At 44.5% G+C, this 14357-nt stretch overlaps 2 protein-coding genes across 3 annotated transcripts in view; one reads left to right on the top strand and one right to left on the bottom strand.

Annotated features, from left to right (window-relative positions):
* The window catches only part of LOC6735433 (zwei Ig domain protein zig-8), a 46395-nt gene that overhangs the window by 12073 nt on the left and 19965 nt on the right, over window positions 1–14357 (bottom strand). The window contains exon 2 of the mRNA XM_002082337.4: window positions 7353–7519. Coding sequence (XP_002082373.2) covers window positions 7353–7519 — 167 coding nt within the window. The remainder of the gene's footprint in view (window positions 1–7352; window positions 7520–14357) is intronic.
* Window positions 2934–5773, top strand: LOC6735434. Of its 2 annotated transcripts, none has more exons than XM_002082338.4 (6): window positions 2934–3093; window positions 3149–3650; window positions 4277–4411; window positions 4817–5036; window positions 5092–5153; window positions 5218–5773. In XM_002082338.4, exons 1-6 carry the CDS (start codon window positions 3075–3077, stop codon window positions 5543–5545), a joined length of 1266 nt encoding a protein of 421 aa, XP_002082374.1. In that variant the 5' UTR covers window positions 2934–3074; the 3' UTR covers window positions 5546–5773. The 2 variants fall into 2 exon arrangements, with proteins under 2 accessions (XP_002082374.1, XP_016028738.1); XM_016181484.3 differs by having other exon boundaries at window positions 4805–5036.

Raw genomic sequence — 14357 nt, 5'->3', positions numbered from 1 at the left:
GTAGCATTTTTATTATTGCTTGAATTACATTTTCATTTGATTGCCTAGCGCCTTTGCCTTCGCATTGGCCTTCGTCCTTCGCTGGAAAATCTTTTGGGGAAAGCCATTAACCATGATTTTGTGTCTCTGCTTTTGCCCCAAATAAAGCGGCCCGTGATTTCTTGGGAGCCCACCGCCCACACACTTTGTGCCCTTTTTGGCACATTGTTTCCAATTTATTTGACGACCTTAGTTTCTCTGCTTGTTCCCGGCTATTGTGATACTCAATTTTAATTACATGGAAGAAGTTTTCGACCCCACTCCACTCCGCACGGAAACTTTAAATGTTTGCCGACTGTCAACATTAAAGTAGAAAATATGTTACCTCATTAATAAATTTAATTGCTTGGCCCTGGGGCTTTGGATTTTAGAAGTACCGATGTTTATAGTAGCTAACTATTGACCATCCACTAAATTCTTTCGATTCAGGACTTAAATCGGGGCACAGCCAGTCACGTAATACGTAAAAATAAAAATCATTCGCTTGTAAAACTTTTATGAGCTACTGCCGCTTTTACGCCCCCCATTTTCATAGGCGAATTGTCTTGGGTAAATGTAAATTAAACCGTTCGGTGGCAGCAGAAGGGGAAAAAGGTCAAATCTCGGCAACATTGAGAGCGATTTACCCGTTCGTTATTGTCGCTGGCACACAGTGCGTATGAGTAATGCCATAGAGCTTGGCCATTGTGATTTCTGCAAGCCGTAAAGCCAAATCCAAATGAACTGTAAACGCGACAGGCGGCAAAAACAATATAACTATCCGAATGTTAGCTTTATAGCGCCCAATTAGATATTCCAGGCCAGCGCTTTAATATTTAATTCCAGCTGAAAGCTGCAAGCGGCGAAAATCAAAAGTGAAAAGTTTTTCAGCTCCAGCCAAGTCGGCTCTCGACCCGATTCTCAGCCATATCCCCTGTCAAGAAGTTGTCCCAATCCGAGGATTTCGCCACCGAGGGACGACAGGTTGCTGCAGAGCAGTCCCGTGAGTGCTGAAACTTTGCTGGGGGTATAATTTTCGTAATGTCTTTAGGTTTAAATAAATACCACAAGCATAGTTTTATATTATTTAACACTTTGTGTGTTCGCTGCGGCCGGAAACTTTCACTCTACGTGCACCACTACTAACTCACCACCTCAACCCTTACTTTCCCTTTTTGTTTTTCTGTCATCTCACAGGAAAATGCCAAATGAAAGAAGTTTCAGCTGAGGTTGCCTCAGTCTAAGTGTGCATGTGTATGTGTGTGTGTGTGTGTGCATGTGTTTGTGTGCGAGCGTGTGGAAAACTTGGCGAAAATACATTAAAAACTTTGCTGACGCATTTTCTGCGTCTCTAACCAAGAGAGACTTTAGACTTGGCCAAACTCGACGGAGCCAAAAATAGTTGCACTTGCAGTGGCTATAGCTCTTGCTGTTGCAGTTGCACTTGCAGTTGTTAGTTTGTTGCCACACTGGCTTTGTCCGAGCTTAGGAAATGGCGTGAAAAGTTACATTAAGCCCTGCGGAAAGCGGTATCCAATTCCTAAATTCGCAAATTACTGGGTCTGCACTTAATGAACTTGAGCCAAATTAAATTGTTTTTCTTGCGACCATGACAATAAACAAATGAAGACTTCAATGGCAGCATTTTGTAAACAAAGTTGTAAACAGATTTTGATTCTTTCTTTTTTTGTGGGCCGCCCAATTCGGCGAACGAAGGTCGCCGCCATTAAAAAGGGTTCGCTGCCTTTTCACAAAGCCTAAAACTTTGTTTAATATACTTTTTTCCTTTCCAGCCAGCTCGATGCCGCTGGTATTACACGAGTAAATTGCTTGTGCTCATGTTCGCCGATGTAGCCGTGGAGAAGCGTTTATGAAAACGTTGGCGGCACTCGGCGCGTAATAAATCAACAGTGAACGGACAATCCTGTGAAGTCAAGTTGAACAAGCGGATTCCACGCCAGCTTCCGGCAAGGATGGTCGAAAAACAAGTACAGATGGCTGCCATTGTGGACCGAAGACTTGAATACCCTGGCATTTATTGCTCAATTAGTGCTGAACAGAACTTGCAATACGCCACAGATCCCTAATAACACTTTCTATCATGATCCAATTACAAAAGTTTGTACTCGAGTTTATTGAGCCAGCTAATTCAACATTGATTATATTTCGACGGAAGGAATTTTCGAAATGCTTGTTACTCCAGAATTTATCTTTAAGCAAGCTCCAACTTTTAGATATCAACTATTTTTCGCTGTTGAATACTTAATACATTTCATAGATACACATCATCCAAAAAGTGTATCCTCAACTTTGGTGGAACATGGTATCCGAAGAGAGCGAAATGCGAGAGGCGACGGCAGTGTCAGCTGATATGGAAATGGCACCCATCCCGCCCGGAAAACTCACGGCTAACGAACTAACGGCAGGGGCATAAATTACCCGAGGATTCCTGCTCCTCCGCGTAGAGTGGCGCATAATGGAAGCCAAGCGCCGGCAAAGTTATTTGCCGTAACTGTTACACTTTCAATTTTGAGTTTATGGGTGCACTGGAGGCGCCGGAGGAGCAGGAGGATGCGAAGGAGAAACACCACTTGGTGCGGGCTGCCCGTGGAAGCCAGTTTTTGCGTGGGCACTGACAGCGCGGTTCCAGTCTGTCAATTACAATTAATGTGGGCAACTTGGCTGCGGGACAAGTTTGTTTTCCAGCCAGCGCATGCTTAACTGCCTCCATTACGGCATGCATCTTTCATTAAAACACCAGTCTGGGAATTTTCATCGAACAGAAAATCGATTAAATTTAATGGCAACAAAAACGGCGTAATATTGAATTCAATGTAATAACAAATGATTTAAGTAATATCTAACTTTTACTTATTTAAAATAAACAATACAAGCAGTACCCTTTGACACGATTGACAAACTGAATCGCCACATTACCTATTCCATCCAAAACAAAAGAATAGCAACAGCTACTTCAATATTATACAAAAGATGTATTAAAATTTTTGGTTAATTTCGGTACCCCATTATTCAAAAACCGTCGAACCGATCAAAGAATGGAGTGCGAAAAATGTGGTTCGTTTGCAGGATGTTAAGTCAAGATGCCATGTCCATCCATTATCTCCATCAGATATCACCAGCAATGCTGGTGACCATAGGCTTAATTTGACACGGAGTCTGACGGACCTTAAACCGGAAACCACTCTGGAAATGGAGATTGAGGAGGCTCTGTCCTCCAGTAGTGCCGATGACACTCCGCCGGGCATGATCGTCGTGGAGACGTGCATCAGTTCCTGGCAGAAGGTGATGGATGGTACGACAGCGGATGCGGAGGATCCTCAGATACCGGCCTGCTCCCTGGGCCTAAAGCCAAATGTCCAGTTCCAGAAGCTACCGCACCCAAGTCATCCTCTGGTCAGCACCGAGGCTGTCCTGGCCGCCGCCACCAGCTCCTCCTATTCCGCCTCCCCACCCAAGCCCGCGCCCACAGACTCCATTGCCACGTTGCGGCACTGCGTCGATGGTGCCACCCAGTGCAATAACCTGAATTACGAGTCCGCATCCAACGAATCGATGCCCTCGGTGGGATCGCTCGTCTGTCGCATTTGTCACAATGCCGATAATCCCGAACAGTGAGTAGCATTTCAGGTGCCAGGATAAGTGAGGGGATAAAGAACTTAGTTTACCCTGTATAACGATATTCCTATCCCGCTAGCTAATTAACTAAAACAATTTTTATGAAAATCTGGGTCATTTCCATTTTGGATTTTAACATAAAGTAAACTTTTTTCAAAGATCCATCATCAGTGGTGTTTTTCATAACATAAATAATAAAGTATTGAAATAATTAACAATTGAAATAATTAACAAAATCCCCAATTGGCACTGAATATCCCCGCATTTGAATATTGTTTTTCAGGGTGCTGTAACTTCCATTTAATTACGCACGTGCAGCCGCAAATTGTGCAAGAAATTAATTGCACGGCATTTAATGCATTTAGCAGAGAGCCCGCGAGCGAATGCATTTATTTATTTTAATAATTAAAATTAACACTGCAGACAGCGCCAGCAGCTCGCCCGAGTTTTCCCCCATTTCCCTCGCCCAAGTTTCCCCATCGAGCACTTTATCCCTGATTATCTGGTTGCCTGTCTGCTTAATCCCCTGATTTTTCATTGTTGCCCCTGTTTACCACCCCACCCACTATGCCACGCCCGCCCACTGAAACTTCCGACTTTTCCGCCCCCGATTTGTTTGCAGACTCGTGTCGCCGTGTTTGTGCAAGGGCTCGCTGACATATGTCCATGTTCACTGCCTGGAGTGTTGGATTAGCACCTCGCGCTGCACCACCTGCGAGCTGTGCCAGTTCCAGTACAATACGGAACAGACTCTGCGGTAAGTCAAGAAGTACACTCGAAAAAAGAACCATATTCCAGAACCAGTTCCCAGAAAAATCCATTCCAAATTTGCTTAAATAATTGATTCAGCTTAGCGAGCACAGTACTCAGAAATATCAAAATAACATTACATTATCACATCTCACGGTCGAAATATTCATGTTCCATTCTATGTGTGTTTTTTTTTTCGAGTGTACTAAGCATATAGCTGTAGTCGGTAGCTGCCACTCGAAGCGGCAGCAGATGAAAGACGCCTGCGGCTCTCATCTTTTTAATCAGCTGAGTTGGCTTTGTGCCCGTGCTCCACTTGCTGTGGCAGCAACTCCTCCTAATTGCCAGAACAGCTTTGTTAGCGGCTTTGTGTTGTTGGTCGGACCGTGCATCTTTCCAGATTTCGTTGCAGGTACACCTGCCTGCAGTCGCTGCGCCTGTGGTACTCCAGGGCCATGAGTCGCAGGGCACTGCAGGAGGACTGCCAGATGTTCTCGCTGCTCACCTTGGTGGCATTCGGAATTATCGGTACCCTGCTGGTGGGCATCCAATACTACGCCCTGCACACCCACTCTTGGGGACTGAGTAAGCTGTGGACCAAGTCCTGGATGCTGTTCTTCCTGTTCATGACGGTATGATAAGCTGTCACTTACTCCGCTTACTCGCATCTAATGTGACCGCCCCCAGATCACCGTTTACTTCGCCAACATTTACATGCTGATCAAGTCCCAGCTGACGCCATGGTATCGGTAAGATACCACTTTTATTTTCATCTATATGTGCCCATGTGCTAACTACATTCAACTCACATAGCTGGTGGCAATCTGCGCGTGACATTAAACTTATCCTGGAGAACCGACGACCGTTTCCGAACCCAAGCCGCTTTCTGCCATCATTTCAATTGGAGACGGTATCGACGACAGCCTCCATGTACACCCACCACGATCAGCAGGAAGCACCAGTGCCCAGCTCCTCGCCGGCCATCGTGATCACCTCCAGCGAGGAGGAGAGGGAGGATAAGTTGGCCCACAAATGGGGAGCGCGGCTGGACAGTGAGGTCCTGGCCGCAGTAGTGGCAGCCACGGTGGAATCGATTGCTGACGCAAGTGCCCGCGAGAGTGACAAACAGGACGATGACTAGCAGCAGCATCAGTTGCAACAGCAACAACGGCAACCGGATGGCGGCAACTAAAGTCTCGAGGGGATCAGGATGGATAGCATGGTGAAAGGTCTGGGCAAGTAATTAAGACTCAAGGGCAAGGATTTTGCTTGGCTTTCGTTGTTTGCGTGTCATTTGTTTAATGTAGTTTCAATGACTTAAATTAACTAACACTCTCTCGATGAGAGCTCGAAATAAATGGGTAAACTTAAGCGAGGGGCATGATGATGATGATGTTCTCCCTAGGTGGAAACGTTGGAGGAACTCCTGTTCTTGTTTTCCTGTTCGCCGGTTCGTGCCAGCACTTTGGCTGCTTCCTCCAAGGCGCACAACTTCCGGTTTCCGGCCTTGGCTCACTCCGCTCCCACCTCGGCCACCTTAAAGCGGGTATATTAAAGCTGATAACACGGACGCACAAGGAGGATGGCTGAGCCAGTCACGTGATTGATGGCTCATAAATTAGTCATTTTGCTAGAGCGAGCAACGCCAGCCTATTTGGAAGCGTGTGGGCGTGTATTTTGCATGGTGGAGCAGGGGGAATTGCACAACTCGTTAAGTAAGGAAGGCAACTCCCACAGGACGTTGCTCGCTTGTCGCCTGTCTTGTTTGGCCATTTTTCTCCCAGTCTCGAGTGCAGCCTCGAAATCACCCGGTAATTTGGTCTAGGCCCCCCACCGAATCCACACCCCGAACCCTTCCCTTTGCCATGGCATAGCATTTAATAACAGGCCGAGTCCTGGTTGCTAATGCACACTGGTTCAAGGATCCGGCATAGTGCCTGAATTTTGAGTGATTGGACTATCTGTCACCACTCCGGGCCACTGTATGCAGCAGAGCTCTGCGTCTGGCCAAAAAAGGGCTAATCCTGGCTAAGAGATGCGAGCTGGCCGCCCACCTAATGTGCCAGTGATGTTGACATATTAGGCCAGGCACTCCAACCCGCCTCGTTTGCGTATGGGCCATATTTGGCAAGGGGTTAACAACCCACTGCGACCTTCAATCATTTATTTTGGCTATGGACCAGGACGAAACGATCCGAAACGGAACGGAACGAAAGGAAAGGAAAGGAACCGGACCCCAATGGTTTGGCAATCACGGAGCGGAATGATTGAGTGCCTGCAAATCCCCAACGGAATTTTCATTTATTTTGCACAATTTCCATATGTTAAGCCATTGACTTTGCTACCCTGCCTTTCGGCGGTTTTTTATCAGATATGCCAAAATGCCAGTGGCCCTCAAATTTGCACTAAAAGCTAATTAATTCGTGTTTCTGCGCTTTCGATAAATATTTTTTTCTAATTGCGCCGGTTTTTGTTTAATTAAAAACTGTATATTTAGGCATGCTAAATATGCAGTTATATTTACTACGCTGCTTGCTGCAATTTACACATAAACATTTAAACTGCCTAAGGATTATCGAAAAATTCGCTCGCATTTATTCACAAACTTTTTAATTAACCATTGCAATTATATCATTGCCGGAAATATTTGTTTAAGACAGCACTTATTTATATAGCTCCTATTATTATTATAAATATTAAACCGATAAAGGAAATTAAAAAGAAACACGCTGAAAAATTACTGTGCTACAATTTTGGGTAATATTTTAATAACATATAATTGTCACTTTATTTTCATTGCATGATTACTTGGTTGACTTGTTTGGTTTGGCTTGTTGATTTAGCCAAAATGTACATGTGTACCATGAAAAATACCCCAAATACTAAAAGAGCATTCAAAATAGGCATCGGTTGCTCCGATTATGACCAAGTTTTCACTTTCTACTTACGTCCTTATCGCCCAGTCGCTCCACGCGGCAATGGAGGAAGCCGGTCTGGCCAACGGTTACGGTCAAGTTGCGCGGCACATCAAAGTCGAAGTAGGGCAGCAGATTGGAGGGCGAGATGGTTGTAGTTGACGTTGTGGGCGGCGTGGGTGCCAACGCAGCGCTGTAGCCTGGAAAAAATGGGAGAAACAAAGTGGATAGAGGTCAGTGGAATGGTGCGAACAACGCGGCGGCATAAAAACTTGTGCCAAATGGAAATTTATTTTCATTTTCATTTGCACATACGTAGCGACGTATTGTTGGTTTTAGCGGGGCATTCAAATGCCCCGAGCTGCCAGCAATGCCGCAACTTTTGGTGGGGCAGGCAAAGCCCTAACTGAAACTGAAAAGTAATAAAATTCGCATAAAAATTCTGCTCAAAAACGAAGCGGAAAAACAAATAAATGAACGCTGCCTGGAGAGGCATACAACCGTATGTGTGTGTGGCACCAAAAAATCCTCAACAAACAATTATACATTCCTTTTTTATTTCTTTCGGCATTTGTTTGATGCTGTATTGGATGGAAAATGGAGTAAGTCCTGGGGCGAGAAAATTCCTATGGGAATTCCCACTGAAGCTAAGCATCGATCAGCTCTCAAATTTAATCAAGAAAAGAAAATTCTGAAAATAAACTACGTATTTTTATACCCAGTTCTATAGATGGCTAAGCAAAGGACAAGTTTCTTTTATTTTGCTGATCTCTGTACAAAATATCAATCGAAGGCTGTATTTGAGCAATTATGTGCCCATTTGTTCTCCGCCAAGCGAAAAGATGCTAATTATGATGGCAAAAATGTTTTCCGGTCATCAGCACACTTCGCCAAGTTTATGGCCAGGGAAAAAGTTTGGCCCACTAAATATGTCAAAGCTGGGCAAAAGTTGTGTCCAGCTGGCGGTAAGAGCCAAGTTAGATAACGTCGTTGGGGAGACCGGGAACGCTTCAGCTAAGTTCATCAATACGCAACGCGCAGGCAGATGGGTCTTAAAGGAATCAAAGGAGAAAAAGCTGGCACAAACTTTCCGCACATCAAAGCACGGTAGAAATCGGCGCAGATCGCATGCAGCCAACTGGAATACGAATAATTGAATGAGGCGATACGAGGCGAACTCCTGCTGGCGCCAGTTTATCGAACTCCGAGCTGAACTCTCTAACTGGCAGCCAGGAATCAAGGACCTCCATCCATTCATCGCCCGAAGTCGGTGGAAAACTGCTGTTGCACATTTCCGTTTCCGCACGCGCCAAAAAAAGAGAAGAAGAAAATCAAGTGAAAACTTTCGCCGGGGCACGCACACTCTTTCACCAAAGGCAGCTAAAAGACCTACGCAAACTTTTCACATGCGTAGCAACGTGAAAACATGAATCGACTCCACCACATTGACGGTGGTGGTTCGGTGGTTTGGGTGGTTTTTGGTGGTTTGGGTGGTTTTGGTGGCTGCCGGGACATGACAAATTTTACGATTTACTTTTTGAAAAATTTCGAACACAAAGTTAAATTTAATGCGCACCCGCAACATTTGCGTACGTGCGGCTTTCCATCTTCGGGCAATATGCAAAACATTTCAGGATAGATAATAATGTAAGAGGACCGTTGGGAAAAAGTTTCGTTCGTTAATCGAAGCGGAGTTGCTCTTAAAAAAACAAGGAGATAATTTTATGCAGAAAAAGTTAATAAACATAAAAAGATTAAGAGCTGCAGCTTTTTATTACGTATACGTCAGTATTCCTCCGTTTCCACAAAAGCAGGGTTACTAATTATGCCTATGTAATCATTAAACATATTTCTTTATAAAAAATTATTCTAGACACTGAATTATTAATAACTTTAAAATTTTAAAAAATAAATGCAAATGATACATAACATTAAGAAAAGTTCAAATTGGCTAGCCAGGCTAATTACCCATTAATACCCTGCAACACACCACACCCCACCCGCAATCCACACAGATAGGTAACAGGGTATCAAAAGCTGTCGAAAATTAGCTTAGAAATGTTGCACGTATGCGTGCGTGGCGCATAAATGGCGTGGAAAAGCGTGGGAAATTCGGAAAGCGGAAAATGCGCAGGACAAAAGCTGAGGAAAAGGGAGACAGAGTGAGAGAGAGAGAGGCAGAGAGGGATAGAGGCTGGTTTGAAACAGAACTTAATTTATTGTTTATCAGCGAGCATGCAATTTATGGGCAGCTGCGAAAAGATTTTCACACCATTTTTGCGGCCCCCAACCCCACATTTTTGTGTGCGATAGCGAACCTTGTGCTAATTTTAAGTTTATGCATGGAAAATTTGCTCACGCTGTGAAAATTAACGATGCGGCCGCCAGGAAACGCCGAGCCCAACTTGTCGAAGCCTCCAATTTGTTGTTAGCCCGTTTGTTTGTCCCGTCGTTTCGGCCCACTTTGGCCATCGATAACAGCGGCACCAAAACGGCAGCTGCTGGCTGTCAGATTTGGGCTTTTGCCTTAAAGCGTGCGCTTAATCAAAAACGCTCGGCGCCTGCAAATTAACATGATACATGGGCATGGGTGCGGGCGGAGGGGAATGGGGGCACTCGGCCCCCCACAAAACTGTCATCCCGAAAATCCCTGAGCTGCTGCGGTTAAAGGACCAAAAATATTTGCCGACTTTTCAACCCGAAAATTAGCAAATGTGGTGGAAAATATTTGCGGTTGTGTGGGGCGGGGGGCGTGCCTAGCACAACATATGCATATTTATGGGGGCTATTTTACTTGAAGATAAATCGAAATTACCGAAAATCGATTGGGCAACTATTAAATGTAACCCGACTTAATTTAGCGTGAGATTATCTAAAAACACCAAAAGAAAAGGGGCTATTGCAAAAATGATAAACCTATTTCCTGCCCTATTTAAATATTGAATTAAGTTTGAATACACTTAGTGTAATTAGCAATTTAAGAAATGCGTGTCTTGAACTGACAGCACTTTATTTACTTCGCCTCAGCTGACAAGGCAATATCTTTGGCCTAGTTAATCCCAATTGGAGCCCCGCATATCATCATGTGTGCTGAAGCGCATAGAAGGCGAAAGTCAGGGCAGCTTCTCGTGGAGTAGCGAGGCAGCCTTGGATTGTCCATGATCCGGAGCACTTAAGGTTAAGTTGCACTGACATCGCATTGAAGCTTTGAGTGGCAGTCGATGCACTCGATGCGGCTCCACCTCATCCTTCAGCATGGGATGCGGCTTGAGCTCCTTTAAATATGCTGAACTATCGATTATGCTGGCAGAGTGTTTCCGCTTTGCTTCGAGCGAGTGGATATGGCAAAATATTTGTGCAGCAAATTGCTCCTGACACTTTGCCACTCTATTTGCCAGCACAAATTAAATCAAAATGAAATTTGACAGAAAAATATTGGTTATATAATCAGAGAGATAGAGCGAGTGAGTGAAGCTATGTTTGAATATGCACAAAGTAACCAAAAGTCAAAGGCAACGAGTTCATTGGGGCATATTATTTCAGCAGAGCGTTTCTTTTTTTCTTTTTTGTGGGGGTATTTCTTTTTTTTATATAAACTTGAAGCTTGTTAGTCTTGGGCGACAACGTTTTTTCGCGTATGTCGCCATTTTTATGGCTGGCAATGTCTGCTTTAGCCCACTTTCCTCAGCTCCGCCCAGCCATTTCATCACTCAGTTGGCATTATAAGTGCCGCATTTGGAATTTATGATTATATTTCTTTCGCTTTCTGTCCCCCCATCCACCATCCCCCTCCCCATCGCCCGGCTAATGTGGTCATATGAATGCTTAAATACAAATACGCATACAAATCGGGGCAAACTATAAAAACAGGCGGTCATGACTCACAATGAGGCACGATAAGTGAGCGCGGCGACATTTTAGGCCAAAGTGTGTGTGACTCTTGGCAGCGCGTGGAAAACTGGAAGATTTTCGTTGTCGCATTTCAATGAGCATAAAATCCCCATGAAAATGTTGCAATGATGAACCGCCGTCCCAACCACCCACCAAAAAAAAAGCAACTGCGTGCCTCATTTAAAAACCGCCCGCTTTCGCATTTGCATGCGCATCACATGTCACGCAGAAAAACCCGAAAAATTTGCAAAAAAAAATCAGAAAAAAAAGGAGATTGCAAAAAAATCGGAAACGAAATCTGATAACGCCCGCTGAATGCGGCGACAAGTGACGGATGTGTCGTCGTAAATGCTTCGTCAAGGGGCGATACCGCTGGGCAAATGAAAAATAAAAGTCAGAAATTATCTGGAATCGGTTTAAGGCGCCGCAGCCACACAAAACCAAGGTGAGCAGATGCGGCGGGCAGGCGGGTGGACTAGCTCCTTCCAGGGACCACATGCTGCACCCTCGAGCGTGTTGACAACGCCACCAGCACACATAATCATTTTCTAGGGCCACAACTGCTGGCGTTGGCAAGTTACCACGTCCGGGCTCTCCAGCTGAGCTCAGCAAGATTCGCCTCAAAGTGTGCTTCACTTAAATACAGACATTAATCGGAGCTCAGGATCTCCTTCTTCGGGTCGGTCTGTTTACATGCCACACTCCAGGGCACACATGCTCGTGCTTTATGATCGGAATCGATTTGACTCCGTTTTCCGTTTCGCATTGGCAAGTGCAATCGAAAAGGAAAGCAATTGTAAAAACAATTTCAGCTGCTTTATTGTCTGCGAATGAAATCCTATATTGGTTAACCGACAAGGAATGCGAACTGTTGGTTGCCCCCACGTCTTTCGAAAAATTGATTACACTTAATGGCGAAGATAAAACCATAAAGCCTGACCACACGGCGTATGCGTAATGTTCAAGCAATTATCATTGGCATATTGCAGTTTGCCATCGCTGGCAAACGCAGCCATTTGGTCGGGCCCATATTTCACCTTGTCCCTGCATCCTGCACCCCCTGGTTACCATTCTCGTTCTCCGTCTGGTAATGTCTGTCCTCCAATGCTGGCAATTTTCTATTTAGTTTGCCTCCATTCTGTCGATCCGAGTGCTCAGACGACATCGTGCGCACTTAGGCGCGACAATTAATTTATGGCCTAGACGCTTTGCCAACCCATAAATTATGCTTCCGAATGCCAATGAGAATGGCAGAAAGCGAGTGGAGTTGGTTGGCGGAGAGCTGGTGGCTGGTCGCCATAATTGAACAACGTGGCGTATGAGTAACGAGAGTTGATACACAGGAATCTTAGGTAGTCATATTGAAAATTGCTGTGTAAAATATATTACATTATTTTGTACGAACTCATTTGCTGTGATTATGTTATTTTACTTTAAGTAAAGCAATGAAAGGCGAAATGTTTAATTTTTGTTTTTTAGCTGGAAATTAAAGGCGTACATCTAAAACTTATGGAACGACCCTCTCCGATGTCGTGTTGATTAATTACCCCCCGATAAGCCAATACACTGGGACAGGTTTAGTTCTAATGGAGCTAATTGCATACTGATTGAGCCCGCAGATCGAACTCAACGCAATCAGCACCAAGTGGACCCAATATGAAAACGCACACTGGTAGTGGTAGTAGATGAAACCACTTTGAGATAACCCGGCATTGACATAGTTTCTGGTTCGCCGGCTTTGGCCAGGCCAAATCCAAGTTCCAATGCAAAATCAAGTCAGCCGAACAAAGTGTTCTGACTGAACAATAAACAAGTCCTGGCATTGATTTCTATCTTGGCAGACTTTCCATTTCGATGGCAAAGCGATCCCTCTCTGCATTTTTCCATTGGCTTTAAGTTGGCCAAAAGTACGACATTGCCTTGAAAATTTTCCGGTTAACTTCAAAGCAGAAATGCAAAAATGACATTCACAACTAGTGGCCCACTCAAGTATAGCAATGCTTGGTGGCTGGAAGGTGGTTTCTAGTTTCTACTGAAGGAGGACCAATACCAACCGAATCGTATTGTGTGGAGGAGGCATTGAACTTTGCCGAGTTTTCCCCAAGTGAAACTGCCAACGAGGAAACAATACAATGCGGGCCACTATTACAGGACTCTCTCTGCTGCGTCTGTGTGTGTGTGTGTGTGTTAGTTGGGGGCCAAAAGTTAAGGCAGGCGGCAGGACACAGAAAACAAAACACACACATTTAGTGGCACACAAAAAGTACTGCAGACTTTTGGGCGACGCTTTTATGGTTATCTCTGCTCGCTGCCCTTGTTGTTGTCCCTGTTGTCCTTGTTGTCCTTGCCATGGCTGACTTTTTCATGATTATTTGCCTCATTGCGGAGGGGGGCAACACCATATACTACATAGAGCGGGCGTTTTTGCTAGCCGCTCTGATTTAATTTAACAAAATGCCGCCAGCCAGGATCTCTGAACCTCTGGGCCATTGCCATTTGGTCAATTCCTATGCGAGTTCTGTATCTCTGTTAGCCCGGCTTTCGCTCTATCTCACTCGTTGCGCCAGTGTCCTGTCATAATTTAACACATTTTATTAGCCGTTTTCGCTTGGTCGATAAGACCAGTCAGTCGTGCACGGAAACAGTGTAGTAGCGATTGGTTATTTCTCTCATTTGTGCTTTAAATTGATCACAATGAGAGCTGTTGCACAAATGAAACACAATATTGTACAAATTTGTTTGGAAAACGTTTTTGTTGAGTTAAAACAACGAAATTACGTTGAAATTGAATGAATAGCAAATTAAATTTGGATATTGTTTAAGTATGCATGGAAAATCTACAATAAATAAATAACAGATTCATTTTAAATGTAAATGTACTAAAGTACGTAATTGTTTTGGGACAATTTTTATACGCGCTCTAGTTTCGTAAATTTTTTCGCTGTGTAGCATCCTTGCCCACCGCCAGGACATCTGACGTAGGTCGCTGTGCGTCGTTTGTGTGCCACATATTATTGGGCTACATCACGGCGTATGAGTGATTTTTATGGCATTTTTATTTGGTTCGTGGGAGGTACGCCTCTATACTATAAGTATATGCCAATATATATCCACCCACTAAGCCGCGTCTAGACTTTCTCGTGCATC

Source organism: Drosophila simulans, chromosome 2R, assembly GCF_016746395.2.
Source record: "Drosophila simulans strain w501 chromosome 2R, Prin_Dsim_3.1, whole genome shotgun sequence".
In the NCBI taxonomy this organism is placed as follows: Eukaryota; Metazoa; Arthropoda; class Insecta; order Diptera; family Drosophilidae; genus Drosophila; species Drosophila simulans.
The sequence above is the reverse complement of the archived record's forward strand: the minus strand, read 5'-3'. Positions and strand labels throughout refer to the sequence as shown.